Source organism: Hylobates moloch, unplaced genomic scaffold (assembly GCF_009828535.3).
Source record: "Hylobates moloch isolate HMO894 unplaced genomic scaffold, HMol_V3 SCAFFOLD_13, whole genome shotgun sequence".
Classification (NCBI taxonomy): Eukaryota; Metazoa; Chordata; class Mammalia; order Primates; family Hylobatidae; genus Hylobates; species Hylobates moloch.
Genome location: NW_026652288.1, coordinates 78,698,733 through 78,723,163, shown reverse-complemented (window position 1 = coordinate 78,723,163; position 24,431 = coordinate 78,698,733). Strand labels below are relative to the sequence as shown.

At 38.3% G+C, this 24,431-nt stretch overlaps 1 protein-coding gene across 4 annotated transcripts in view; it reads left to right on the top strand.

The window, feature by feature from the left end:
- Positions 1-10,535: 10,535 nt before the first annotated feature.
- GOLIM4 (golgi integral membrane protein 4) overlaps positions 10,536-24,431 on the top strand; it is an 82,353-nt gene continuing 68,457 nt past the window's right edge. For all 4 annotated transcript variants that reach the window (XM_032173962.2, XM_032173961.2, XM_032173960.2 and 1 more), the window contains exon 1: positions 10,536-11,344. In XM_032173962.2, the coding sequence (XP_032029853.1) occupies positions 11,158-11,344 (187 nt within the window). In that variant the 5' untranslated portion in view covers positions 10,536-11,157. The remainder of the gene's footprint in view (positions 11,345-24,431) is intronic.

The window sequence follows — 24,431 nt, the reverse complement described above, 5'->3', positions numbered from 1 at the left end:
TTAGACTTCCAGAAAAATTGCAGAAATAGTAGAGTTTCTGTACACCCTTCCTCCAGCTTCCCCTAATGCAAAATGTCTCTTTGTTCTCCCAGGTTATGTCCTCTATTAGAGAGATTGCCATGCTCCACCTGGATCCCCCCCATTTAAATGCTGCATCCTCCTCTCCAGGAAGTAGGTAGAAAACAAACATAAGCTTTGCTGCTTTTGTTTCCTGTCTCTCTAGGATTACTTTTGCTTTTTGTCTAATGTTTGAAATCATTGTTTCATATGTTTGGTACAGTTTTTTAGTTGTTCCAGGCTCTAGTGTAAATCTGGTCCCCCTATATAGTATTTTGAACCTACTTTTTTCTCAGCATTCAGCATATTATTGAGTATTCATTGAAAGCATTGGTTTAGTGAATAATGTAAGCACTCCATGCATATTCACTTGAACACCTTTACCATTTTCCTGCACAGAGGCTTTCAGTGTGCTTTCATTCTCAACAGCCAGTAACAGGCTATTTTTGGAGGACTACCCTCAGTCTGTTTGCACATAAATGGTAGGGAAGTTTCTGGGAATTTACTCCCCTTGCCCTATCCCTTAATCAATGACTTCATGGAACAAGAATATAAATACTGCAGCTTCCTTGCTCCTAATGGAACCAACTCTGAGTTATGATCTATACTTTCTCTACAGCCCTTCTGAGAGATTGAGCAAAAGTTACTTTCTAAGGGATTTTGCTTGTTTGCCGTCCCTCCCACCACCTTACTGTTTTTTAAAATAGGAATTCCTCTTAATAATCCTTTTTCACATTAATCCTTTCTTTCGGGTCCATTTCTGAGGATCCCACACTAGCATAACCAGTTGAAATTGCCGGTTAATATTCTTATTCTTATTCTTCTTATTATACCGTAACTTAACTATATAATAATATTCTTATTATACCGTAACTTAACTATTCTTCAATAGTTCAACCTTTAGGTTGTTTCTATTTATTTTTCCTACAATAGCTAGATTTGTAATGATAATCTTTGCATGAAAAAATGTTTCTCTGGGATCCAGATTACTTTCTATGGATAGATTCCTAGAAAGGAAATTACTAAATAAGAGCCTGAATGAACATTTTATGGTTCTTGATCGTATTGCCAATTTGCTTTCCAGAAAATGTGTATCAATGTATAGTTCTCTTTGCAGCATATCTTTTAAAATTTTTTACCATATTGAATTAATTTTAATATAAACTTTTTTAAAACTTTGCTAATTTTATTAGTGATAAAAGATTATTAGTAGTGTTTCCATTTCTTTAATTGCTAATGAGATTGAAAACTCTCTTACATAGTTTTCAGTTGTTTCTACTTAATGAATTATCTGTTTATGAACTTTGTAATTCTTTAATTACCATAGTGTTTTCAACAATGTACATAAAGTTACTTAATTTAAAGTTGTAATTTATGCAATCTATTAATCTGTATAAATATTTTCTTATGTGTTTGCTTTTAAATTTTTTAGTATTGTTTGAAATTCAACAGTTTAATTTTCAAGTAGTCCAATCTGTTTGTTTTCCCTTGCCATTTTTTCTAATGCTTCTCTACTTGGAAAGTTGTACTACATTTTAAATCAGATAAATGTTATCCTATATCTTCCTCTAGATTTTTTTCTTCTTATCTCTCTTTCTAACATTTATCTTATGAATTCCTCTGCTTTTTATTTTGACATATGGCAGGGGTGAAAAATAGATTCCATCTTGGTGCCAAGTTGATTCATTTACTCAGTAAAAATTTATTCAGTGTTTACTATGTACCAGGCACAGTGCTAGACATGATTAGGAAAAGAAAATGTTGAGATGTCTATTTTTTAAAGTGTTTTAAAGAGATTTTTTAGATGTTGTTTGTGAAGCTTTTTAAATTTCTCAAACAAAAAGAAATACAAATACAACACATCATGCTAGTCACATCTGAGATCAACTAGAAAGTGCACTTAATTGATTACTGAAGATGGAAGAGACAGAGGATGGGAGAAATGTGTGCAATGGCAGTTCCAGTGCTAGGGATCTTGCCCTCCTTTGATATGGTGTGATATCAACTCACTCCTCCTAGAAAACAGATCTTATGATCATAGATATGCTCAACAATGTTAAGACTGCAAATGAGTAGAAAGAATCATTATCCTGAAGAGAATAAATTGATTATTATGGTTTACTAAAAAATACCTTTTTTTCTCTCTTCATCTAATTACCTAAAAGTAGTAAGATATAATAAAAGTTTTTCTATGAATATTTTAACATTCTTGTGATTATATTGTTTATACCACTTTACATTCTAAATCCATTTAACATTATGAAATATTTGCATATGTCATAAACTACTTAGTAAGCATCACATCTAACAATTAACATAAAAAGAATTTTAATGGACCAATTACTCTTTTCAAAGAAGAAATAGTTTCTCTTCTTAAATATTTATGCATAGGTATTGTCTTGCAGATTCTCTATTGGGGATATTATCATAAACTCATGCCTATTTTTTGAGTGTACCCATTTAATCAAAGTAAATTAATACAAGCACACAAGACCTTAGGCCCTCAAACAAATTTCTTGTTCAATTATCTAGGCAATCTTTTCAAATTCCTTCTTTTTAGTAACTCTTCAGATCATTTGTTCAATAATTTATTGAGCCTTTAATATGGAAAATGAACTACTGTGCGATAGGATATTGCCATAAGAAATAATGGTCCATACATTCTAATGACTGAGGCAGACCCTTCTTTGTTTCTTAGAATCTATTCCTAAATGTAGCACTTCACATCTTTAACCTATCCCTCTCCACTGGTTCCTTTCCAAACACTGTTGAGTATATGCTATCCAAACAAGCCAAAAACCAAAAATCAAATGAAGCCAAGACTCAAAACCAAAAAGCAAACTTTATTTTAACCTGGTTTCCTCTATTGAAGCTACACCCAATTTAATCTCCCTTCTCAGCCAAACATATTAACACCAAAGTTCACCCTTACCACACCTCTTTTCATATTTACTTTTACCCATTTATATGCCATACTCTTGCAATTTTCTACCTCATCCCTACTCTGTTAACTCTATGGCCTATTTGGCTTTATTTTACTTGCCCTCTCAGTAGTCCTATCAGTAACACTCCCCTCTCTTGAAGAATTCTCTTCTGGATTCCTTTGGTTTCCTGGTCACTTTTTTCACATAATTTTTCTCGACCAACAATTCCTCCTTTTACCTTACTAGTCATTTGAATGTATAGTAGAAGCAATTAATGTTACTTACGCAACTCACTGGATTAGAGGAGGCTCTCCTCTTCTCTGTAAATCAGATCAACAGAAGCCTCCCTGTCCTTCCCCTCCACACTTCAGGGCTGAAGACTGGCACATAAGCTAATCTCAAATAGGTATGTACATGTCAACTGAGCTGTGTGCTTAGCAGAGACAAGTGGTTTATTCTAAGACTGTTTATGCAATTGTTTTTGCTGTTTTCATTATGTAATTTAATCAAATATTATGCAAACTCAGAAATATGAGGCTAAAAAAGAGTTATTTCTATGAAAATTAAGGTGAATGCTTTGGAAAAGCTCCATGATGGCTGATAGCGTAAAGAAAAGTTGCAGTCAAATTAGGTGAGCACCAAGACCAAGAAAAAAAAAATCCTTTACATTTAGATGCATTTTACATTGACATTATCTTACCATCCACCACTCAATGAAGCTGAAACTGGAAACTGAATGGTTTTCTACGGCTAAAAGACAAACCTAAGCTCTATCCAACAACAGGTCCACACATAAAGCAGAGGCCTTGGTGCCACATTAAAAGAGAATTCAGTGAAAGTACAGTAATATGTTTCTTATTTTATTCTTTATTATTTTTATTCTTATTTATTTATTTTGAGACAGGGTCTCACTTTGTGACCCAGGCTGAAGGGCAGTGGCACCATCATGGCTCACTGCAGCCTGGACCTCCCTGGTTCAAGCGATCCTCCCGTCTCATTGTTCTGAGTAGCTGGGATTACAGGTGTGAACTACAATGCCAGGCTAATTTTTGTATTTTTTTTTGTAGATACGGGGTTTTGCAATATTGCTCAGGCTGGTCTCCAATTCCTGGGCTCAAGCAATCTGCCCGCTTTGGCCTCCCAAAGTGCTGGGATTACAGGCGTGAGCCTGTACGGCCCATTTATATGTTTTAAGGTGTCTTCGCATCACTTTTATAATTTTTGGCTTTAACTGACTTCACTGATTAACCAATCACTTGTCTCAATTACCTCAAGAGGCTACCTTCTCTAGGAATATCTTGATTGCATCCGTAGGCCTATTCTTTTCCTGTTCTGCTCTTTCCCTGAGCAATTAAATTTCCAACCAGAGCTTCAATATAGTTTTTAAACAAATAAATACAAAGCCCGCAAACTCTTTGAAATGAGGATCCCTTGTTTATTCATCACTGCATCACCCATCTTGCACTCTGTCCTTGCACTGTGCCTTTCACACAGTAACTATTTTAAAAAATGTTGAGACTTAAAGTGTATTTAAAAATTAGTTATAAATTATAACCCAAGAATTAGAAGTCAGTCTTGAATGAATGTGTCACAAGAACATTTCTTTGTTTTGCAATCATAATTTACCCTTTCTCAGCAACTAAAGAAGCTCATTTGACAAGTATAATTGGAAAATTATCATTTTAAATTGGGTAGCTGAAGCTTAATTTTAAAAAGTAAATGGTAGTTTTTCTGAAAGGTAGGAAACTTTCTGAAGGTAAGCAAATGGTCCAATCCATTTTAGGTGGACAAAGACAAGTACCACTACGGCACTGAGTTTTACCTAAAGTGAGAAGTTTTGCTTCTCAAGTGCTGTGGGTTAATTTCTTAGGCAATTTTTCTCTGAGCTTTGCAGGAGAGCTATGGTTATCCTTTCCATTTTACAGATGAAAGAATTAATGGTACCAACAGTTACTTACTCTTGACCTTCCAGATCGTTTGTAACTTCAATGGGATTTGTGCCTTGACGCTACACATCTTGAATCATCTTCTAAATTCTTCTAAGGCTGGTTAGAATTGGGCAGGAGAATCAGGGACAAACTAGCAAAAAGTCAAGCCACAATTGTCACTCATCTGCTCTGCAGGCAGTCTAGAATTGTGCCATTGGAGTTCAGTCTTTTCATTTAATAGTTTCTCTCAAAATTGTTGGGTAGAATACTAAGTTAGTAACTCAGTTTTAATATCTTCCTATTAGTTAACATATCCAGTTTTCTTTCCTCTGATTAAGCAGCTAGTTAAAGGAAAGGAAGAGTCATTTTAGATTAGGCTACTTTGTCTTGAAGAAGGCAAGTCCAAGTGTGTGTATGTGAGTGGGTGAGGAATGGGAGGTTGGGAGAGAAGGGCATAGTCATAGTCTAAGATTCTGGAAAACTAAGGGGGATAACTAAAATATTGGATGCCAGGAGCTGAAGAGTTGAACTGGAGAGCAGAATGAAAAGGAGCAAGAGCGATCCAAGACAAATGTTTCTATTGCACAATTTTAATTTGGGCAGAATTTAATGCTGTGATAACTCAATTCTTCTTATATTTTGTTTGAAAATTTGTTCCACTTTATTTCTAACTAAAAATATTGGTAGTCATTTTGTTCTGACTCAAAATATTCCTGAAAACTATAGTTTAAATAACATTTATGAAGCAGATTATTATTTCCCTTAGGAATAATTCTAAAATTAAATGTTGAATTTCTGACCCAGGACTTGGCATTGGATACTTTATAAATACGACCAGCCACCCTCATCACAATTAAAAAATTACTATATGGTGTATCATATTAAAATTGTAATGCCAATTTTATAAAATGGTCATGAGTAAACTAAGTATAGCTTTCATAAAAATAAATCCAATAAACTATAATATTTTGGGGGAGGGGACATTAAAAATGTCATGTTTTACTGGCCACTGATCTTTTCCATGGTCTCTCTGCTTATCTAAAGTCTTTGACTATTAAAGGCAGTGAGTTGGTGAGAAGCTGGATGAGCCATTGGAAGATCTAGGAAGTTCACTTCTGAGGCTCACATATGCTCCTTTTCCATTCTTTCTAACTTCCTATGAAAATAAACTGAAAAAAAATAATGTGGTAGTTAGCTCATTATATGCTAGCTGTAACAAACATTAAGCAACACATTCATAATGATTTCGTGTACTGCCTTAGAATTTGGAAACATTTAGGGTTGGCTAGATCTCCTGCTTTAGAATGTTGTTAGAGGTTTGAAATGATAGTTCCTCTTCCTTTAGACTAGCTACACATCCTGTGGCAAATAGGGACTTCTAAATCACGTCCATTATTAGGAGTCTGTGTTCCAAAGGTATTTATTTATTTTTATTTTATTTATTTATTTTTTTGAGACGGAGCCTCGCTCTGTTGCCAGGCTGGAGTGCAATGGCACAATCTCGGCTCATTGCAACCTCTGCCTCCCGGGTTCAAGCAATTCTCCTGCCTCAGCCTCCCGAGCAGCTGGGACTACAGGCACACGCCACCACACCCAGCTAATTTTTGTATTTTTAGTAGAGATGGGGTTTCACCACGTTGGCCAGGATGGTCTCGATCTCTTGACCTTGTGATCTGCCTGCCTCAGCCTCCCAAAGTGCTGGGATTACAGGTGTGAGCCACCACACCCGGCCTCAAAAGGTATTTCTTAGTGATATTGACGGTAAGGTTTCTCTCATTGAAAAGCATTTTTACAAATAAGAGCTAATCATCTACTTTCTCCTCTGTCCTCCTCTTCAGACATAGTTGAAAACTACAAAGGTGGCAATGTAGTGACAGACGAAAGCAAGGCATAAAGATACATTGAGTGGGGTTCAGTTACTCAGTTATGCATTTAGCCACAGACCTTTTTCATTTGTTAATCTTCTAAAAATTACTACTAAGTCATTATCAAAATGCTATGAAAAAGGACTCTCAAAACATCTCTCACAAAATGTTCAAAAAGACTTAATACCTTGAACATAGCTTTCTTTACCTCTCAAAACAGGTCAGGTAAAGGTCGCAAGCAGCAAGACAAGTGTATTCATTAGGGGACAGCAAACTGATGAAGTGGCAAAAAGGTGAAGACATCATAGAGTGAAGATTGTTTTATAGGACAAATAACTTCTGTAATTGTCAGACGAAAAGGTTAAAATTAGTTTAACACTGAAAAGCTATTTTAAATTTTATTTAATATTCATCACCTTTTCTTAGGTGATGATTTCTCCTACAAATTACAAAATATTGAGTTCCATTTGTAGTAAAGAAATTTAAATAAAAGATTTAGACAATAGAAATTATTTACTCTAGGATCCTAAATATTATTAATTTAAAATCTTACTTTTAGAAATTACACGTCAGCTGTCTCTCTCAACTTTTTATTTTTTCCTCCCCTCATTTTGAAAATGAACAAATTTGATTAAAATGACAAATTCACTTAAGTTAGAGAGAATTAATGTTCCCAAATGTTATATTTGCCCTTCTCAAATGTAAGATCTTGAGTATCTTTAAGTTAATTTCTTCCTGCCTTAGAAATAAAATACTAAATCAGTAAAATTCTTCACGGTTTACAATTTAAAGTTAAATATATTGTTAAATATATGGAATATAGAAATATAATTATATATACTATTTTTAAAATAACAAAGAAGAGAAAATAAAATAGAATGAACAACACACCTTCCAAGACCAGTATAAACAGCTCATATGTTATAATTGCTACCCAAAGGCAATGTATGTAAATTCAATTTATAGGCCTTGGATAGCTTCCTAATGTTGGCCGCTCAAAATCTCTATACTGATATTTTCAGGAAACTAGCAGCATACTTTACCTTGGAAATGTAATATTATAAAAATACCACCATTAGTGATTTTATGTACTTCTACATACCCTTCTTGAATTTGAATAATGGATAAGTTCAGGTAATAACTTTTGCTCTCTTTCAAATTTTATGACTAAAATATTGAGTTGTGTTTTATGGCCTGCATTTATTATGTTCTGTAGAGTCAGCCAGCAGCTTTAGGCAAAGAACATCTTTGGAGTCTGGAATCAGATGCAAAGGAATCAGAGGTTTAAGATGAATCATACATTCAGGAAACATAATAATTTTACAAAGATTCTAAAATACATATTGTATAATATATGAGCAATAATTTTCCAACCTTCTATACAACATCTTTTTCTTTTGTGGCTAGGATAATTTTCTTTTCAAATATGGGGCAAGATTGTTGTCATAAACTTTTTTTATTTATTTATTTTGAGACAGAGTCTCGCCTCTGTCGCCCAGGCTGGAGTGCAGTGGTGTGATCTTGGCTCACTGCAACCTTTACCTCCCAGGCTCAAGGGATCCTCCCAACTCAGTTTCCCGAGTAGCTGGGACTATAGGTGCACGCCACCACGCCCAGCTACGTTTTTATATATATATATTTTTTTGTAGAGGAGCGGTTTTGCTATGTTGCCCAGGCTGGTCTCGAACTCCCAAACTTAGGCGATCTGTTCGCCTTAACCTCCCAAAAGTGCTGGGATTACAGGAGTGAGCCACCATGCCCAGCCTAAATTTGCATAGTGTTTTTGGAGGAAGAGTTTGTTTAACAAAGTACTCTGACAACAGTAAGGAATGTTTAGTTATGAGGAATTTTAAAGGGATTCCAGTAATTATCCAATCTTAATTTCTGAGAGTCAAACTAAAAAAGAGGAATTTAAAGTGGTAGATTTAATAACAAGGAAGATTATGTAGTATTTACACAACAAAACTCCCAAACTCCTTTAGATTGTTTTCTTTTACAATCAGATTCTCATGTTAATGGAGATACAATTTCTTACTGTAACTTGTTTAATAGAATGAGAACACTGTTTCTATTGAAGAAAAAGACATAGAGCAGGGTTTGGATCTGGATTCTAATCTTGCTGAGTAACTAACTTTATGCAAGACCTAAAAGGTCCTAGAGCTATCACAGTCACTTTGATAAACTTTGGCTTCTTTACCAACATGAAAGTCTAACACCCTGGCTGTGATCAGTGAGACAGTGTATCTGTACACGAAAGCATTTTGAATAATATAATGCAAGTTATTATTTATTAAGGAAAAGCACATGCAAGACACACTTTATTTTCACAGTGGTATAAATGCCACAGGCTAGCATCTTTATAAATTCAGTTTATTTTATGGCTTTAGCAACCTCTAATTTCAGAGTCCACCTAAAAAAACTTTTGCACCAGGAACTGTCTTTCTGTTGGCATTTAGCTAAAGAGATTTACCCCCATTTTGAGCAGTCACGCCCATTAGCAATGGTAACGACTAAAGTCCAGTTAGAATATAAAAATTATGCAGTGTATCATAAATTACCCCACACTATTGAGACAGATAAAATTTACTTTTCTTAGAATTCAGGTCAACAGCAGAAACAAAAATTATCATTTGTGCATAACCTTAATTTTTCCCCTCAAGTACACAGAAAAAATAAATGCAGTATACATTTCTTCGAAGAGGTTTGTGGTTATTACCTTTCCTGTGCTGTACTAGTTTTTACATAGGGAACCTTTGTTGCTCTTTAAAATGTAATTTAGAAATGTAACTGATGTGTTTTGCCACCAATAAAACAAATATATATGACAAAATGAATGGATACTCACTTCATTGTTGGGTAGAATACTAAGTTAGTAATTCAGTTTTAATATCTTCCTATTAGTTAACATACCCAGTTTTCTTTCTTCTGATTAAGCAGCTAGTTAAAGGAAAGGAAGAGTCATTTTAGATTAGGCTACTTCACCTCAGTCTGTACGATTTGTTTTTAAATTATTCTATTTGCAGCTAGAGGAGAAATGTGAGATCATTTCTTTCCTCTCTGCCAATGGCAAGCCGATTTCTCCAGCCCACGTGGACAATTGAACATTAAGTCTAGCGTGTTTCAAGTCTCCCAACTCCTGCCGGGCCATCTGTGGGCACACAATCTAGGCTAGTACACTGGATGGGGTAAGGCAGTCGACATGGCATCTCTGGTTTGACTACCGGGATTGTGCTATGTAGCTATCCCATGTGTCTGCCGCATCTGTTTATTGGGCAGGGAAAGAAAGTGTACTCAGCAGAGTGCACACAGTTACTGCCATCCATTCTTTCGTTCACACATACATTTTACTCCGCTCTCCACGTGCGTTCCGAGAACAGGATCACAAACACACACACTCAAATACACACACACACACACACACGTTCACCGAACCTCACCCAGACTCAGGCCCGGACAAGTCCCCCGCCCACCCAAAGCTCCCCGCCCCTCGCCCTTCCGCCTGCCTCTTCCTACCCTCTCCGACTCCACGTGGGCGCACCCCGGCGCCAGGCGGCCGCGCTGCCCACGGAGTCCCTAGCCGGCCCCGGCACTGGGAGGGAAGGCGCGGCCCTGGGGTCGGACAGACAAAGCGGGCATCCAATCGAGCCCGGCACTGCCTCCCCGAAGGGAGGGAGAGTCTGCTCGGACGGGCCCAATGAGCAAGGAGCCCGAGTGGGACTTCCTCCCGGAATCCCGTTGGCCAGAATAGCGGGGCCGTGGGTGACACGTAAGTTGGGCAGGAGGTGGCGGCGCGGCAGAGGCTGCAGCCGACCCGTCAGTGACACCGCTCTGCCGTCCCCAAAACCAGCCGAGGCAGCTGGCCCCCACCCTTCCACCCATTGGGCGGGCCGCACGGGGGCGCGGCCCGGAGTCCTAGTCCCTTTGTTGGGCGCGCACCCCCTCCCTTAGGTGGCAACAAAGTCGTGCAGTGGGAGCCGCCGCGAGGGGGCGGGGAGTGGCCAGGGCGGGACTCCAAGAACTGCCCGGGGGCAGCGGGGCCAAAAAGTGGGAAGAAAGAAAAAAGGCAGGAGGCATCTGGGGACAGGCGCGAGGGCAGCCGGCTCTGAAGTATGCTGAGGGCCCTCTCCCGGCCCCAGGCATTCGCGGAGAACGAGCCTCGCAGAAGTTTGGCTGCAGCTGCCCGGGCGGCGTCGATGGCTGCGCGCCCCGCGACGCGCGGGGGCTGAGCGGGCGCCACTTCCCCTCCGGGCCGGCTTTTGTGTCTGGCATCTCCTCCTCATGCTGCGTCTGGCCACCTCCTGCGGCGGCCGCTGCTGAGACGCTCGCTCGGACCAAGGGGAGGAGACGGCGGGGGCGGCCGCGGCTTTGGGTCCAGGCGGGACTATGGGAAACGGGATGTGCTCCCGAAAGCAGAAGCGGATTTTCCAGACGCTGCTGCTGCTGACCGTGGTGTTTGGCTTTCTCTACGGCGCGATGCTCTACTACGAGCTGCAGACGCAGCTGCGGAAAGCCGAGGCGGTGGCGCTCAAGTACCAGCAGCACCAGGAGTCCCTTTCCGCCCAGTTACAAGGTACGGCTAACGGGACGCGCGCAGCCGGTGGCCAACTTTGCCCCGCGCCTCCACCCGGGCAGGAAACGTGGCTTTGGTGAGCTATTGGCACTGTGGTTGCCACCTCTGACCTTCAGGGACGTCAGAGGTGAGCGTTTCAGGACTGCCGGCCCCAGAGTGTCAGGGGAGATGACATTCTCATCCTCCCGCTTCTTCCTCCCAGCGGTTAGGTTTAGAACTTGGTAGCACCAGCCCATCGTCCCACTGGGCGTTTGGTGGGCGGGTGCACGGAGAATCCTTTACCCGAGCGCTTGTCAAAGGCCCAGCTGCAATCGGGGTAGGGAAACTAGTAGCCCCCGCCGCTTCTGCCAGCCCTGCTCTAAGGAGCATTGTTCCGTGGATTCTAGGTATTTGCTTTCTTGTTGACTTTGTCAGTTGCTTAAAAAATGAAGAGTTTGGCAGAGATTTCTCAAACTGTGCTGTTTTTCAAGGGAAAATTAAGCCATGACCCAGCAGCTTAATTAAAGCCATGGTCCAGTCGAATGGAAGGAACCTAGATCTGGCCCTGCTAGTTTCTTATTTCTTATTCTTTTAATTTAATAGGATGTCTTTAGAGAAGCTGGATGTGTGGGAAAAGTCCACACTACATACCATTCACCATCCTGCAGTAGTTTATTTCTTTCAAAAAAGGTTTACTTGTCTTCCTAAGTAGCTTTTACTTCATCACAGAGCTGCATGTATGTATTTTACAGTTAGCTTCGGGAAGTCAAAGAGGAGAAACACAGGTTTTCACTTTGCCACGCACAGCAAACCCAACTTGGACAAGACCTGTAGAAGAACTTAAAGTTTGTATCCTTCTATTTTAGAACCTAATTTAATGTAATTTTCACAAACATAATTTACTTTTAATGTAAATTCAGAAACATTACCTCAAAGTCAGCACCATGTCGTCTTGTTAAGGACGTATCCTATACATATTTTTTTTTTTTTTGCAAGCTTTTACTTGTGGTTAGTTTTCAATACTTATGCAGCTTTCTCCCCAACCAAAAAATAATAATAAATAGCTGTAAGTAGCGAAATGTTGGCAGCCTTTGCTGATGATGCAAGTATAGCTTATTTAATATTGCTAGGAAGATAGATGCAAGCTAGAGGGATGTTTCTGTGTATGTGTGTGCAGATATAAAACAGATGCCTCTTCTTTGCTTCAGTTATTCTGAGTGTTTTCTAGTAAAAAATGTAAGATGAGAGAAAATGATACACATCTGATTGCTTGGACTTAACTTGCTCTTCCCAACTTAGAAGAAAGGAAACTATTTTTAGCTTACTGACGCTGCATAGCCACAGGCATTGAAAATATATGGCTGGGCTTGGCTCAAAAGTAAAACCCGTTTTGATACACTCTTAGGTTCAAAAAATTTTCTTTAAACTCATTGAAATTTACCCATGAGTTATTGTTGGTATGAAAATGTGGATATTTGTTTACTTATTTATTTAGAGATATCAGTAGCTTCCCTGTGAATTTCCATGGAGTTAGACCAAGGGAAAAATTTACTATCTAATAGTACAACAGGACTAGATGTTCATAAACATGGCTGGAAGGGGCATGTATGGTGGATTATATGAGGTTGTGTGTGTCTTGGTCTCTTAGGAGTCTCATGAGGGCAAAGGCTGTCATTTTCACTATTACCTCCTCAGCACCACACTGTGCCTGACACTCATTAGGGGAGTCAATGCATGTTTATTCAAACAACAAACAAAAATTATTCTGAACTGTGGCAAGTAAGTTCATCCCAGGCACTTTTGTCTTTCTGAGACTTTGCTTCTGTGTCTTTGCTTTTTGAAAGCCAAATAAAACAACAAGAAAATATTTTGTTCAGGTAGCTCCTTTGCTTCAACGGCCTATGATGGACATTGTTGACTGAGGCCCTGATTTCTGAATAATGGCCTTTATTTGCAGTATTTCATTTTGAAATTTTAGAAATTTCTTTTCTAATTTGCCTTTTTTTGGCGGTGGTGGTAGTGGGGAAGAGAGGTGGTAAATGGTAATACAGGATCACTAAAATGTACAACTTTTGTTTTGCAGTAGATGGAAATGTTCTACCTAATTTTAATAAGTGGCTTCAAAGTCCATTTCTTAATTTATTGTTTTGTCATTTCCTCTTTAATTATGGTGCTACAAAACTTGCAGTATGATTGTGCATGAAGAATTATTTCACAAGCAGCCTAAAGTTTTTGTTTGTTTGTTTTTTGTGGATTCACTTTTGACTTCTGTAGCATTTATTTTGGATTTCCCATGTGTAAGCCATTTAATGAACATTTTCTGATGGTATGCACCTTTTACTTCCCTTTTCCAAGACAAATGACATTTTACTCAACAGCACTGTGTGCCACCTGCATAGATGGGCTTTTAGGACATCAGGCTTTCCAGTCTTCATACTTGTTTAGTTAGATGGGATTGCTTGACCTGGCTTGGATTAAGATCAGAATTAATTACTTTAAAAAGAGTGGTCTTTTAAAAAATGACTCTTGAAAAAATTTCAGTAGTTTGGACCTATAACCTGATGATTTGCATTTGTTAAGTGAGCATATTTAGGTCACCTTCAGTTTAAGAATAGATTATACTCCATAGATTCCTTTGAAAGTGGGTTACTTGTAACCCCAAGTTACAAGTTTTATTGTAGAAGAGCCCCATAACTAGAATATTGCGGGGATAGCATGCAGAAAGGTCAGAGACTAGGCAAACCCCTTCCACTATGAAAATATCTATGTCTGCCTGTTTATCTATCCCTCTTAGCAATCAGTCATCTATTTATCTCCCATACTGGTACCTTAATTATACTGAGGAGTGGGGCAGAGGTCACATACTGGTGGCAAATAATCTTTGGCCAGCACAGTGTTTATATAACCTTTAAATTTTTTAAACTGCTTTCAAGTGAGCCATGCTCCATTGTCTGTATCTATAGGCAGTGTTTCTCAGTCTAGACTGCCCATTAGTATCACCTGGTGGCTCCCAGACCAATTAAATAACAGTCTAGGGGGGGTGGAACCCAGGCTTCAGTAGTCTTTAAAGCTCCCCTGGTGATTCCTGTGTGCAGCCAAGGTTGAGAGCCACACCTCTACAATCTTAAAACTGAGCCTTTCTGTGCATTTACTTTACTTGTTTGGCCCCAGAGACACTTGAATTTTTTATCTGAGTATGTGATTAAAAGCAGACTGGTTTCTAGACTGTAATTCAAATTCTAGTTCTACAACCTTTTGTGTGAACCTCGACGTTTTTCTTATTTATAAAATAGAGATTAGAATAACCTATTTTATAGAGGTATTGTGAGGATTAATGAAGATGATAGACTGTAGAGCTCTTAGCACATACTTGGCATATAGTAGGTACTGCTCTTTAAAAGTTAGCTGTTATCAGAATCCCTCTTTGAGGTAAGCTGTTTTATCCCTTTTTCTCTTGCCAGGTTTGTCATGGGTAAAAATTTTGAAATTGGCAGAATTTGTTTATGTAGCTAACCACCTCCTTTTATTGTACCTTAAATGAACATCAAGAAATATGCAAACATCCACTGTACTTTACTCAGAAGAAAGGACCTTCCTTGACAATTTAAACTTGGACTATAGTTACTGATTAACTCTGTTCTGGATCATATCAGATTAGGAGAGGGTGTGACTGCTAAGGTAATAATTATGTGCTGTAAGATCTGGGAGAGAGATATAACTATTTAAATTTTTATAAAAGGCATTTAGCACAGAGGCAAAGAGCCCGACATTCCTAAAACACAGTATTGCAATGCTTTTGGACTTCCAGGGATAAGGAGAAACCATCAATAAAAAGTTTATGTGAGGTTTATATGTTCCTATTCCAGATGAATATGTTAAAACTATTTAAAATTTTTAAAAAAGTGCACAAATGTGACCCGTAGAAGTGCAGAGTTACAAGTGTGGATTTCTCACATGCATATATTGAGTTGTGGTGAAGTCTGGGCTTTCAGTGCACCCAAAGAATGGACATGTTTACCCCGCAGGAAAATTTCCAACTCTCAGCCCCCTGCTAGCCTCCCACCTTTTGTAGTCTTCACTTCCACTCTCTATGTCCATGTGTGCCCATTGTATAGCTCCCACTTGTAAATGAGAACGTGCTGTCTTCGACTTTTCTTTTTCTGAGTTATTTCCCTTAGGATAATGGCCTCCAGGTCCATCCATGTTGCTGCGAAAGACATGATTTCGTTCCTTGTTACGGCTGAGTAGTATTCCATGGTGTATATATACCACATTTTCTTTACCAGTTCCCTGTTGATGGATGCTTAGGTTGATTCCATATCTTTGCTATTGTGAACAGTGCTGCAATAAACATACAAGTGCAGGCATCTTTTTTGTATAATTATTTATTTCCCTTTGGGTATATACCTAGTATTGGGATTGCTGGAGTGAATGGTAGCTCTATTTTTAGTTATTTGAGAAATCCTGATGCTGTTTTCCAGAAAGGTTGTACTAATTTACATTCCTACCAACAGTGTATAAGCATTCCCGTTTCTTTGCATGTTTGCCAACATTTGTTGTTTTTTGACTTTTTAATAAAAGCCATTCTGACTAGTGTAAAATGGTATCTCAATGTGATTTTAATTTGCGTTTCTCTCATGCTTAGTGATGGTGAGCATTGTTTCCTATGTTTGTTGTCTTCTTGTCTAGCTTCCTGTTAAAACTGTCTTTTCATGTCCTCTGCCCAGTTTTTAATTTTTTTTTTTTTTCTTGTCAAGCTGCTTGAGTTCCTTGCAGATTCTGGGTATTAGCCCTTTGTCAGATGCATACTTTGCAGATATTTTTTCCTGTTTTGCAGGCTGTCTGTTTACTCTGTTGTTTCTTTCCATGTGCAGACATTTGTTATTTAAGTTAAGTGTTTTTTCCACTGGGCTCCTCTAACACTTAGGATGGCCCACTGGCCTAAGCATGAATACATCTTGTCATTGGTTACTTCTTGCTTTCAACCTTCCCTAAATCTACTTTTAGAAAGGAAATGTTGGCCAAGCACCTTGTCTCTCACCTGTAATCCCAGCACTTTGGGAGGCTGAGGCGGGTGGGTCACTTGAGGTCAGGAGTTTGAGACCAGCCTGGCCAACATGGCTAAACCTCATCTCTACTAAAAATACAAAAATTAGCCAGGTGTGGTGGCACATGCTTATAATCCCAGCTATTTAGGAGGCTGAGGCATGAGAATTGCTTGAACCTGGGAGACAGAGGTTGCAGTGAGCCCAGTCACCCCGCTGCACTCCAGCCTGGGCAACAGAGCAAGACTCTGTCTCAAAAAAAAAAAAAAAAAAAAAAAGAGAAACATCTTCAGCACAGAACCAGGCTTTTTTTATTCCTTCATCTCCAGCATCTGGTACCTGGCATATAGTAGGTGCTCAATAAATAGTTTATACCTATGTAGTACTTTTTCTTGGCCTATTAATGTGCATATATATGGTGGTATTGTGGGCAGTGAGGTATAGTGGATACAGGCTGAGGCGTCAGAGCACTTGGATTTGATTTCCTGCTATCTTATTTTACTAGCTGTGTGGTCATGGGCAAGTTATTTAAACTTTCTGTGACTCAGACTATTCATATGTAATAATCAGGATAATAGTGCTTACAAAAGATTATCATGAGGATCAATAGTGTTAGCTGATGTGCAGTGCTTAGAAGGGTGTAGCTTGCATTTTGGATGATTGAGGAAACATATATACAACAGAGTGGTTCATAGACCTCAGCAATTTAGACCACAAGTGTGGGAAATGTGTGGTAGGTGTACTAATTTTCAAGTGCAACGTTAGAACTTATAACATGAACTAGACATTGTCTGTTAAATGGACATCTTCACTGAAGTACAACTTAGAGTTAAATGAAGAGACTATCATTTTTTGCTTGATTCTGTACCATTTAGAATATGGAACAAAAATACTCTCAAGTTCAGTAATTTTTATTTGTATGTACATTCCTTCCCTGAATAAAAGATAAAAGCTTCCAAATACCTTTTGAAGCTCTGATTCAGTGAAGCGTTCTTTTGAATATGTATGATTTGTACATAATCTATAATCGATTTCACACATTGTGCCCACCTTAGTCATCCCTGTAATATGTAACATGCCAACTCTAATGAGAGTACTGGTGTCCAGGTAAATAGTTGGTTGCTGTGTAAGAGAATTACTTGTTATCTGGGAGCCTTTAGTTTAAGTTCCAGGTAGATTGGAAGCCTTGCCTTGATTTCTTTTTATTCTTTCTTAGGAAGGACAGTTTCCAAAAGGGCTGGGGTACAATACCACATTACCGTGGCTGAAGGAATAAGTGAATTGGAGTTGGGGAAATGAATACTGACTAAATATGGTGTGAATCAAAAAGCAAAGGATTGGAGAGAAACCAGAAGAGGGCAGGGAGAGAAAAGGGGACACATATCACTGGTGACTTTTCAAAGTACTGAGGAAGAGTTTTGTTCACACCTTTATGCCCTAGAAGAAAAGCAGCAGGAAATGGTGATGGGAGAGCTGGTTGGGGCATCAGATGTGGTTTCAGTGCAACTCAGGCATTTACCAGCAGGGTGACCTTGAGCAGGCAAATAACCTCTGAACTTCAGCCTCTTCGTATTTGAATTTGGGATAACAATGTCTAACTTGCAAACTTGTATGGATTAGAAATAGTGCATCTAAAGTGACTAGTATGGGTCCTGGAGAATATTACTACTACCATTTATTAGGTGACTAGAACTACTGTTGCTGAATTAACACTGGGCTGCTTTTTATTTTGCCCAGCCTTTACTACATCTAGTAGGTAAGAGTGTTATTAGTGCTGGCCTAAAAGTGGCTCCTTTCACTATGTGCCCTACTTGGCTGAAACTTTTTGATTAAGATATTCTCACTCTGTCTTTTCTACCCTTTTGAGCCGTTTTTGGGGCAGAAAAAACCTGAAAATGCTTTACATGATAGCAACTAAAAGTTGTTGTTTTTCATTTTGACAGCCAAGGGTTCTTCTTTTATCATTAAGGACAAAGTGGTTTTGCTACTTTTGCCAGTAGATGGTTTATGGGTTTTATAGCTTTGTTTTGAAGTGAAAGTTATATATCATATAGCTTTATTATAAAAGAAAAATGATAAACTATATTTTCTTTTTAGCCACTGTTCTTTAGAGTGAGTTTTAGTAGAATTTTGAAAACTTATTTGAGGAAGTTAAATTATTTTTAATCCATAACATTTATTGAGTACCTACCATGTTCAGGTTCAGTGCTAAGCTTGTTACATGCATTATGTCATTTAACTGTGACACTAGCACTTTAATCTGAATGAGCAATGTGAGGCTTAGAGAGGTTAATTAACTTGCCAGTGTCAAGATCTAGCCTAATGAAACTAAGCTTAGAACCCTAATGTAACTTTTTCCATGGTGCATCATTGCCCTCAAAATTATTTTAGTGTCTCTCATGACAGTATATAATGGTTTTAAGAAAGTAGGTTAGGTGGGTCATGTGGGGATTCATGATACAATTTAGAATCAGAAATAACAGGTGTACTATTTGATGCAGCATTTCCAGGGTACAAGAAATTTGCTGCTGGTATGAAAGATGATTTTGGTTGATACTGGAGTTGATTTTATGTGGCATGTAGATGTTGCCTGAAATAACAGTGAATCACATAATGAAAAACTTATTTCCTTTCAGTGCTTTCCTGACAAGTAATGGAGAAATTCTCAGTTTGATGCTAGAGTCTCTCTCCTAGAGAGTTGCTTCTCTGTTTTTCCAAAGAGAATAGACGTTAGGCAGCCAACAACTTGATAGCTAGAATTTAATAATTGTTTTGTTGTATTATTGTATTTAATTTTAAAATTAAATCTATTACCAATCATTAATGCTATGTAAATCAGATTTTTCATTTATAAAGTAGTGGTGTAAAAGTTTCCTTAAAGTTTATTTTAAGGAAAAATAAACTTATTTAAGTGAATATTTGGTAAATTCAAAAAAGACTGTACAGGTTTTGCATGAGTATGGGAAGAACTCGCCTGAGGGGTGCCTGCATGTCTGAAGTTTAGGAATGCATTGACTGATCAAATTGGATACAGACACTGAATTTTACAGTTAGTTAACTGAATTCTAAGGTGGATAAGTCACTTACCAGGTGGCTTAAGCTAAGCTGAGAGCCCACATATTCTGACTCCCAGTACAAGATAATACCCCTTCACTGCCCTGTGCTGTCTCTGTAGACTAGGACCCTCTTCTCTGTGAGAAGAAATGGGCATTGCTATTTTTAAACAATGCTGTGTATTTCTGAATGGTATATTTGTGTTCTTTGTTTTTATTGGCCCATGAGTGCATATGCAGAAGACATGTCAGTCATTGTCCTTCACTGATAAGCTTTACTAAATAGGCTCATAGCCTAGAGGGACATGGGCATGAAATAAATTGCTCTCTATAGCTGTATGACATTTTAAAAAATACTGCTTTAATTATTTTTCATATATAAAATGTCACAATATGATAGTGAATACAAAATCAGGATGTGCTGTCATTCTGAAGGATAGGCATTATACAACATTGGAATGATATTATTTGCTTTTCTTTGGGAGTGCATGAATTTAAAAAAATTATAATCAGTTTAGGAGAGTCAAACATTTCATTTTCCAGTTCACATCTCATTTAAAATGCCTCCTTTAATTGGAATCTTTGTTACAAACAGAAAAAATAATCTGCAAATCAAGATATTTAGGACAGCTTTAATGTTGGTTATGTGTTCTCTTGATAGCTATGATGCTCTCAAATATTATAAACAGATTAAAATTTGGCAGTTGATAATTGACTAATTTGGTTTAGAGAAGTTTATCAGGTTTTATATTAGTGAGATTTATTAATAAATAGTGTATTATAAATCTATGATGCTTGCCCTTCTGCATCAGTAGCTCAATCTTTTAACAGACAGAAAATGTTTTAAAGTAGTTTATATTTTATTTAGAGGTTTGGGTGCTATAAAACAAGTTAAATTGTATTGATGTCAAACATCACTTTTATTAAAATATGAAAAATTTTTTTTTACTGTATAGGCGGTCATCACCTCAAAATTTAGACGTCATCCAAATTTGGTCCAGGTGTGGGTGAGGCCCCTTAGGTATCCATACAATCTTTAACTATAATTCTTCAAGTATGCTTCCTCTTTATCTGTAGATCTGTGAAACCAGAGTCAAATTACCTGCCCTCAACACAGCCATACAGTGGTAGGACAGGTGTAAAATACCTGGATATTCCTGTTAAAAAAAGGCAGAAATGTGAGAAAAATAGGAGTTACCTGTCCGTAGGAATTTTGAAGTCTGTCAAGGCAAGTGCTCTTGTAGTAGGTCTCAAAGCCTGGGAATAGTTCTCTATGGCTCTTGACTGTACCGTTTGGTTTCTTGGCTCCACTCTGAGTCATCTTTCCTTTTTCGTGAAAGGTGGCATATGTTTGCAGCTGAGTGGTTTTCTCAGCCTGCTTCCTACTGGTAGAATTTTAAGGACCTGTGGCCTTTTTAAATTTAGTACTGCTTCTACCTCTTTTGGTCCAAATAGGCAGTGGTTCTGCTGATACAATCTTCTCAAAAAGTTTGTGGGTCTCCTGTGAAACTTCTTTGAATTTTCTCCATTAGACAAAAGCCACATTCATGTATCTCCTGGAGATGTCTTCTGTACTTTGGGCTTGTGCCAAGATCGGGGAGAGACATTGCATGCCCTTAAATTTCCCAAAGGCTCATTATGAGGATCTGAGGAACCCTTAGGAGGTCCTGTCATCTGATGAAATGGTACTCTGAGATATCACTTTTGATCTTTCCAAGATTTTAACAAACCGATTTTATAGGACACCCTCCGCTTTTGTCTTTAGACCATGTTTTTCTGGTGGAGTCCTGGAATTGATCTTTTCTTAAAAGCTGTTTCTTAATTTCAACATTATTTGCTGTCTAGAGAAGCTAAGAATTTTCATAACACTCAAGTCCTGCCTCCTTTTTGTTTAGCAGTCCTTCCCCCAATGTATCTCTTTTTTCTCATAGTTTACCATAAGACAGTAAGAAGAAACCAGGTGACATCTTCAGCACTTTGCTGGTAAATGTCCTTAACTGGATAACTCAGTTCATCTGGCACATTTTATTTTTTTTAATTCCTATATAACTATAAGTGACTGCTAGTCACATTAACTACACTTAAGTATGGGTATTGCTAAACTTTAGCCACTACATAATTTTTAGTTTCCATGAACATTTTCTCACCTTCATTTAAGCCCTTCCGTCAGCCTTCTTAAATTCCAAAATTCTATGTAGAGTGTGTTCGAGGCACATTCTCATTAACACTTTTATTAAGGTCCACTACACAGTTCCAAAGCCACTCCCACCTTTAGATTTTTATGACAGCACCCCACTTCAAAATCTGTATCAGTTATCTTGTTGCATAGCAAATTATCTCAGAACTTAACTGTCGTAGAACAATGAACATTATCTCACAACTTCTGTGGGAAAGGAATCTGGGCTTAACTGGGTGACTCTGCCATGGTCACTCACAAGGTTGCAGTCAAGCTGCTGATCAGTGTTTAGTCACTTCAAAACTTGATTGGGATTAAGGGATCCGCTTCAAAATTCACTCAGGTGGTTGTTGATAGGCCTTAGAAAATCCATTTCCAATCACTCTCATCTGGGGCCTGCCACAGGAATATGTCACAATATCATAACTGGTTACCCCCAGGGCAAGTGTATTAGTCTGTTCTCATATTGCTAGAAAGAACTACCTGAGACTGGGTAATTTATATAGAAAAGAGGCTTAATTGACTCACAATTGCACAGGCTGTGTAGGAAGCATGGCTGGGAGGCCTCAGGAAACTTACAATCATGGCGGAGGGCAAAGGGGAAGCAAGCATGTCTTACTCTGATGGAGCAGGAGAGAGAGGGTGAAGGGGGAGGTGCCATACACCTTTAAACTATCAGTTCTTGTGAGAACTCAGTCACTATCATGAGAACAGCAAGCGGGAAATCCACCCCGATGATCCAGTCACCTCCCACCAGGCCCCTGCCCCAACATTGGGAATTACAACTCAGAGCTAAACCATATCAGCAAGAGATCCAAGAGACTGATAAACAGTGTAAGCACTGAAGATAAAAGTGAAGGTGTTTTAATAACCTAATCTTGGAAGTGGTATCCCTTCACTTCTGCCATATTATCTTCATTAGAATTGAATCTCTACGTTCAGCACATGCCGAATTCAGCACAAGGGAAGGGCTTAGTGAGGTTGTGAATTACAGAAAGTGGAGATCACTGGGGGCAGCCTTCGTAGCGGCCTACCATAAAGTGAGTATAGTTCTTTGAATATTATTATTGTCCTTGTTCGCAACATCATTATTCCCAAAGTTGTCATAAGCTAACATTCATTGAGCACTTGCTGGGTACCAACCACTGTTCTAAATCATTTTCTTGGATTATCTGACTCAGTGCTTTTGTAAAAATGTTTTACTACATTCTAAAATGTGACTTACCATTAAATTGGAAATATATTAGCAAGAAGTGGCATTTAAAATTATGGCTTCACAGGGAAATTACCTGGTGTTTCAACCGTTTGACCTGGGAAAAATTAAAAATCCACGTGACTCTCTGAAGTATAAACCCAGTCGGTAGTTCATTAAGTAAAATACCCAAGTGGAAGGCATCATGTCCTTGGGGAGTTTCAAAACCCATTGATAATATGCGAACCGTTTCTTTGGCAAGTAGATAGGAATGCACTGCAGTGTGTTCTTTTGACTTTATAGACTGCAGTCCTTGGTGAACTTTTCTTTTATTTGATAGGAGATTTTTTTGATACTTTTACTGGTCTTAGCAAGATATATTTGATTTAAAGAAAGCATTAATTGTAACTGGTAATTTCAACTTGTTCATTCACTCCTACTTTGAAAGTCATTTAAAAATTGCAATATATGAGTATTCTTTTGTGATATTAACAAAGTCAAAAGTAGAATATAAGAATATGCTATGAAAAGGTCATTAAGTGTGTTCTGAACAGTTATAATCCCACATTCATAGTATGTCTTCATTCACCTAAACATAGTTTAGTTATTACAAATACATGAGAAAAATATTCTTTTTATTTGACTTCCATTGTACTTTCCAAAACATATTTCTGTAAGAGATTGTATTGGGAAGTGGATAGATTATATTTTGTCAAAATGTGTTTGAGGCTGTATTTCATTCAAGAATTAAAGATTGTTCTGCTCTTGTCAGTGAGAAGTCATTGTTGAATTTCTGTAGAACCAGTGTTTCTCTTCCTGCCCCATTGCTGTGTGTATGGGTGCCAGGTTTCTGCCATGATATTCACTGGCATTCTAAGTTGCTGCGAACTCCTGCTCTTGGTGGTATTCATATCGACACCGTCACCCTCTCTGTAACATGTATTCTCTTCTCTATTCTCTTTGCCAAAACCAAAATGAGGAAAATTCCCTGCATGTTCTATAATGTATTGATAATGTGCCGTGTCGTTCTTAGAGAGACTTACATATTGTTTTTTCTGTCGTATCTTTTGCACTGAGTTCGAGCAGGGTCCATGTGGACTGAGCCTAGAGTATGCTCCCTTATGTTGAAACTGTCCAAGGAAGCAGAAGCTACTAGTTACCTAGAATGGTGGTATTTGTGAGTACATATGTGGCCCTTTATAGAGAGACTCTAAGACATCTTCATCTAAGGGTCTCACAGTAACAATATTTTGAGTAGGGGCTGAGCTTTAAAGAAAGTCGGCTTTGTCTTTACTGTTGGCTTCCAGCTGTTCTTAGAACTGCCTCCTATCCAGCACCAGCTCATTGCGTAAGACCACACTGAATGTTTTTCCTGTGATCCTGTCTTCCTTAAGGGTGGCATTTTCAATTTGGGATCCTTGGGGTGGGGGGGGGGGGGGGTTCATGAACGTCCTGAAAATGTATGTCAATTTTGTATATGTGTCTTTTTCCAAGACAGAAGCCATAGTGTTAATCAGTTCCTCAAAGCATCAGTGACCTGAAAAAGGTTAAGAACCACTGCTTTAGGGCAAATTCCTCCTGAGGTCTTTTCAAGTCCATCTTGGAATTTGACCTCCCTTAGTCCCACTCCATGAACCCCCTC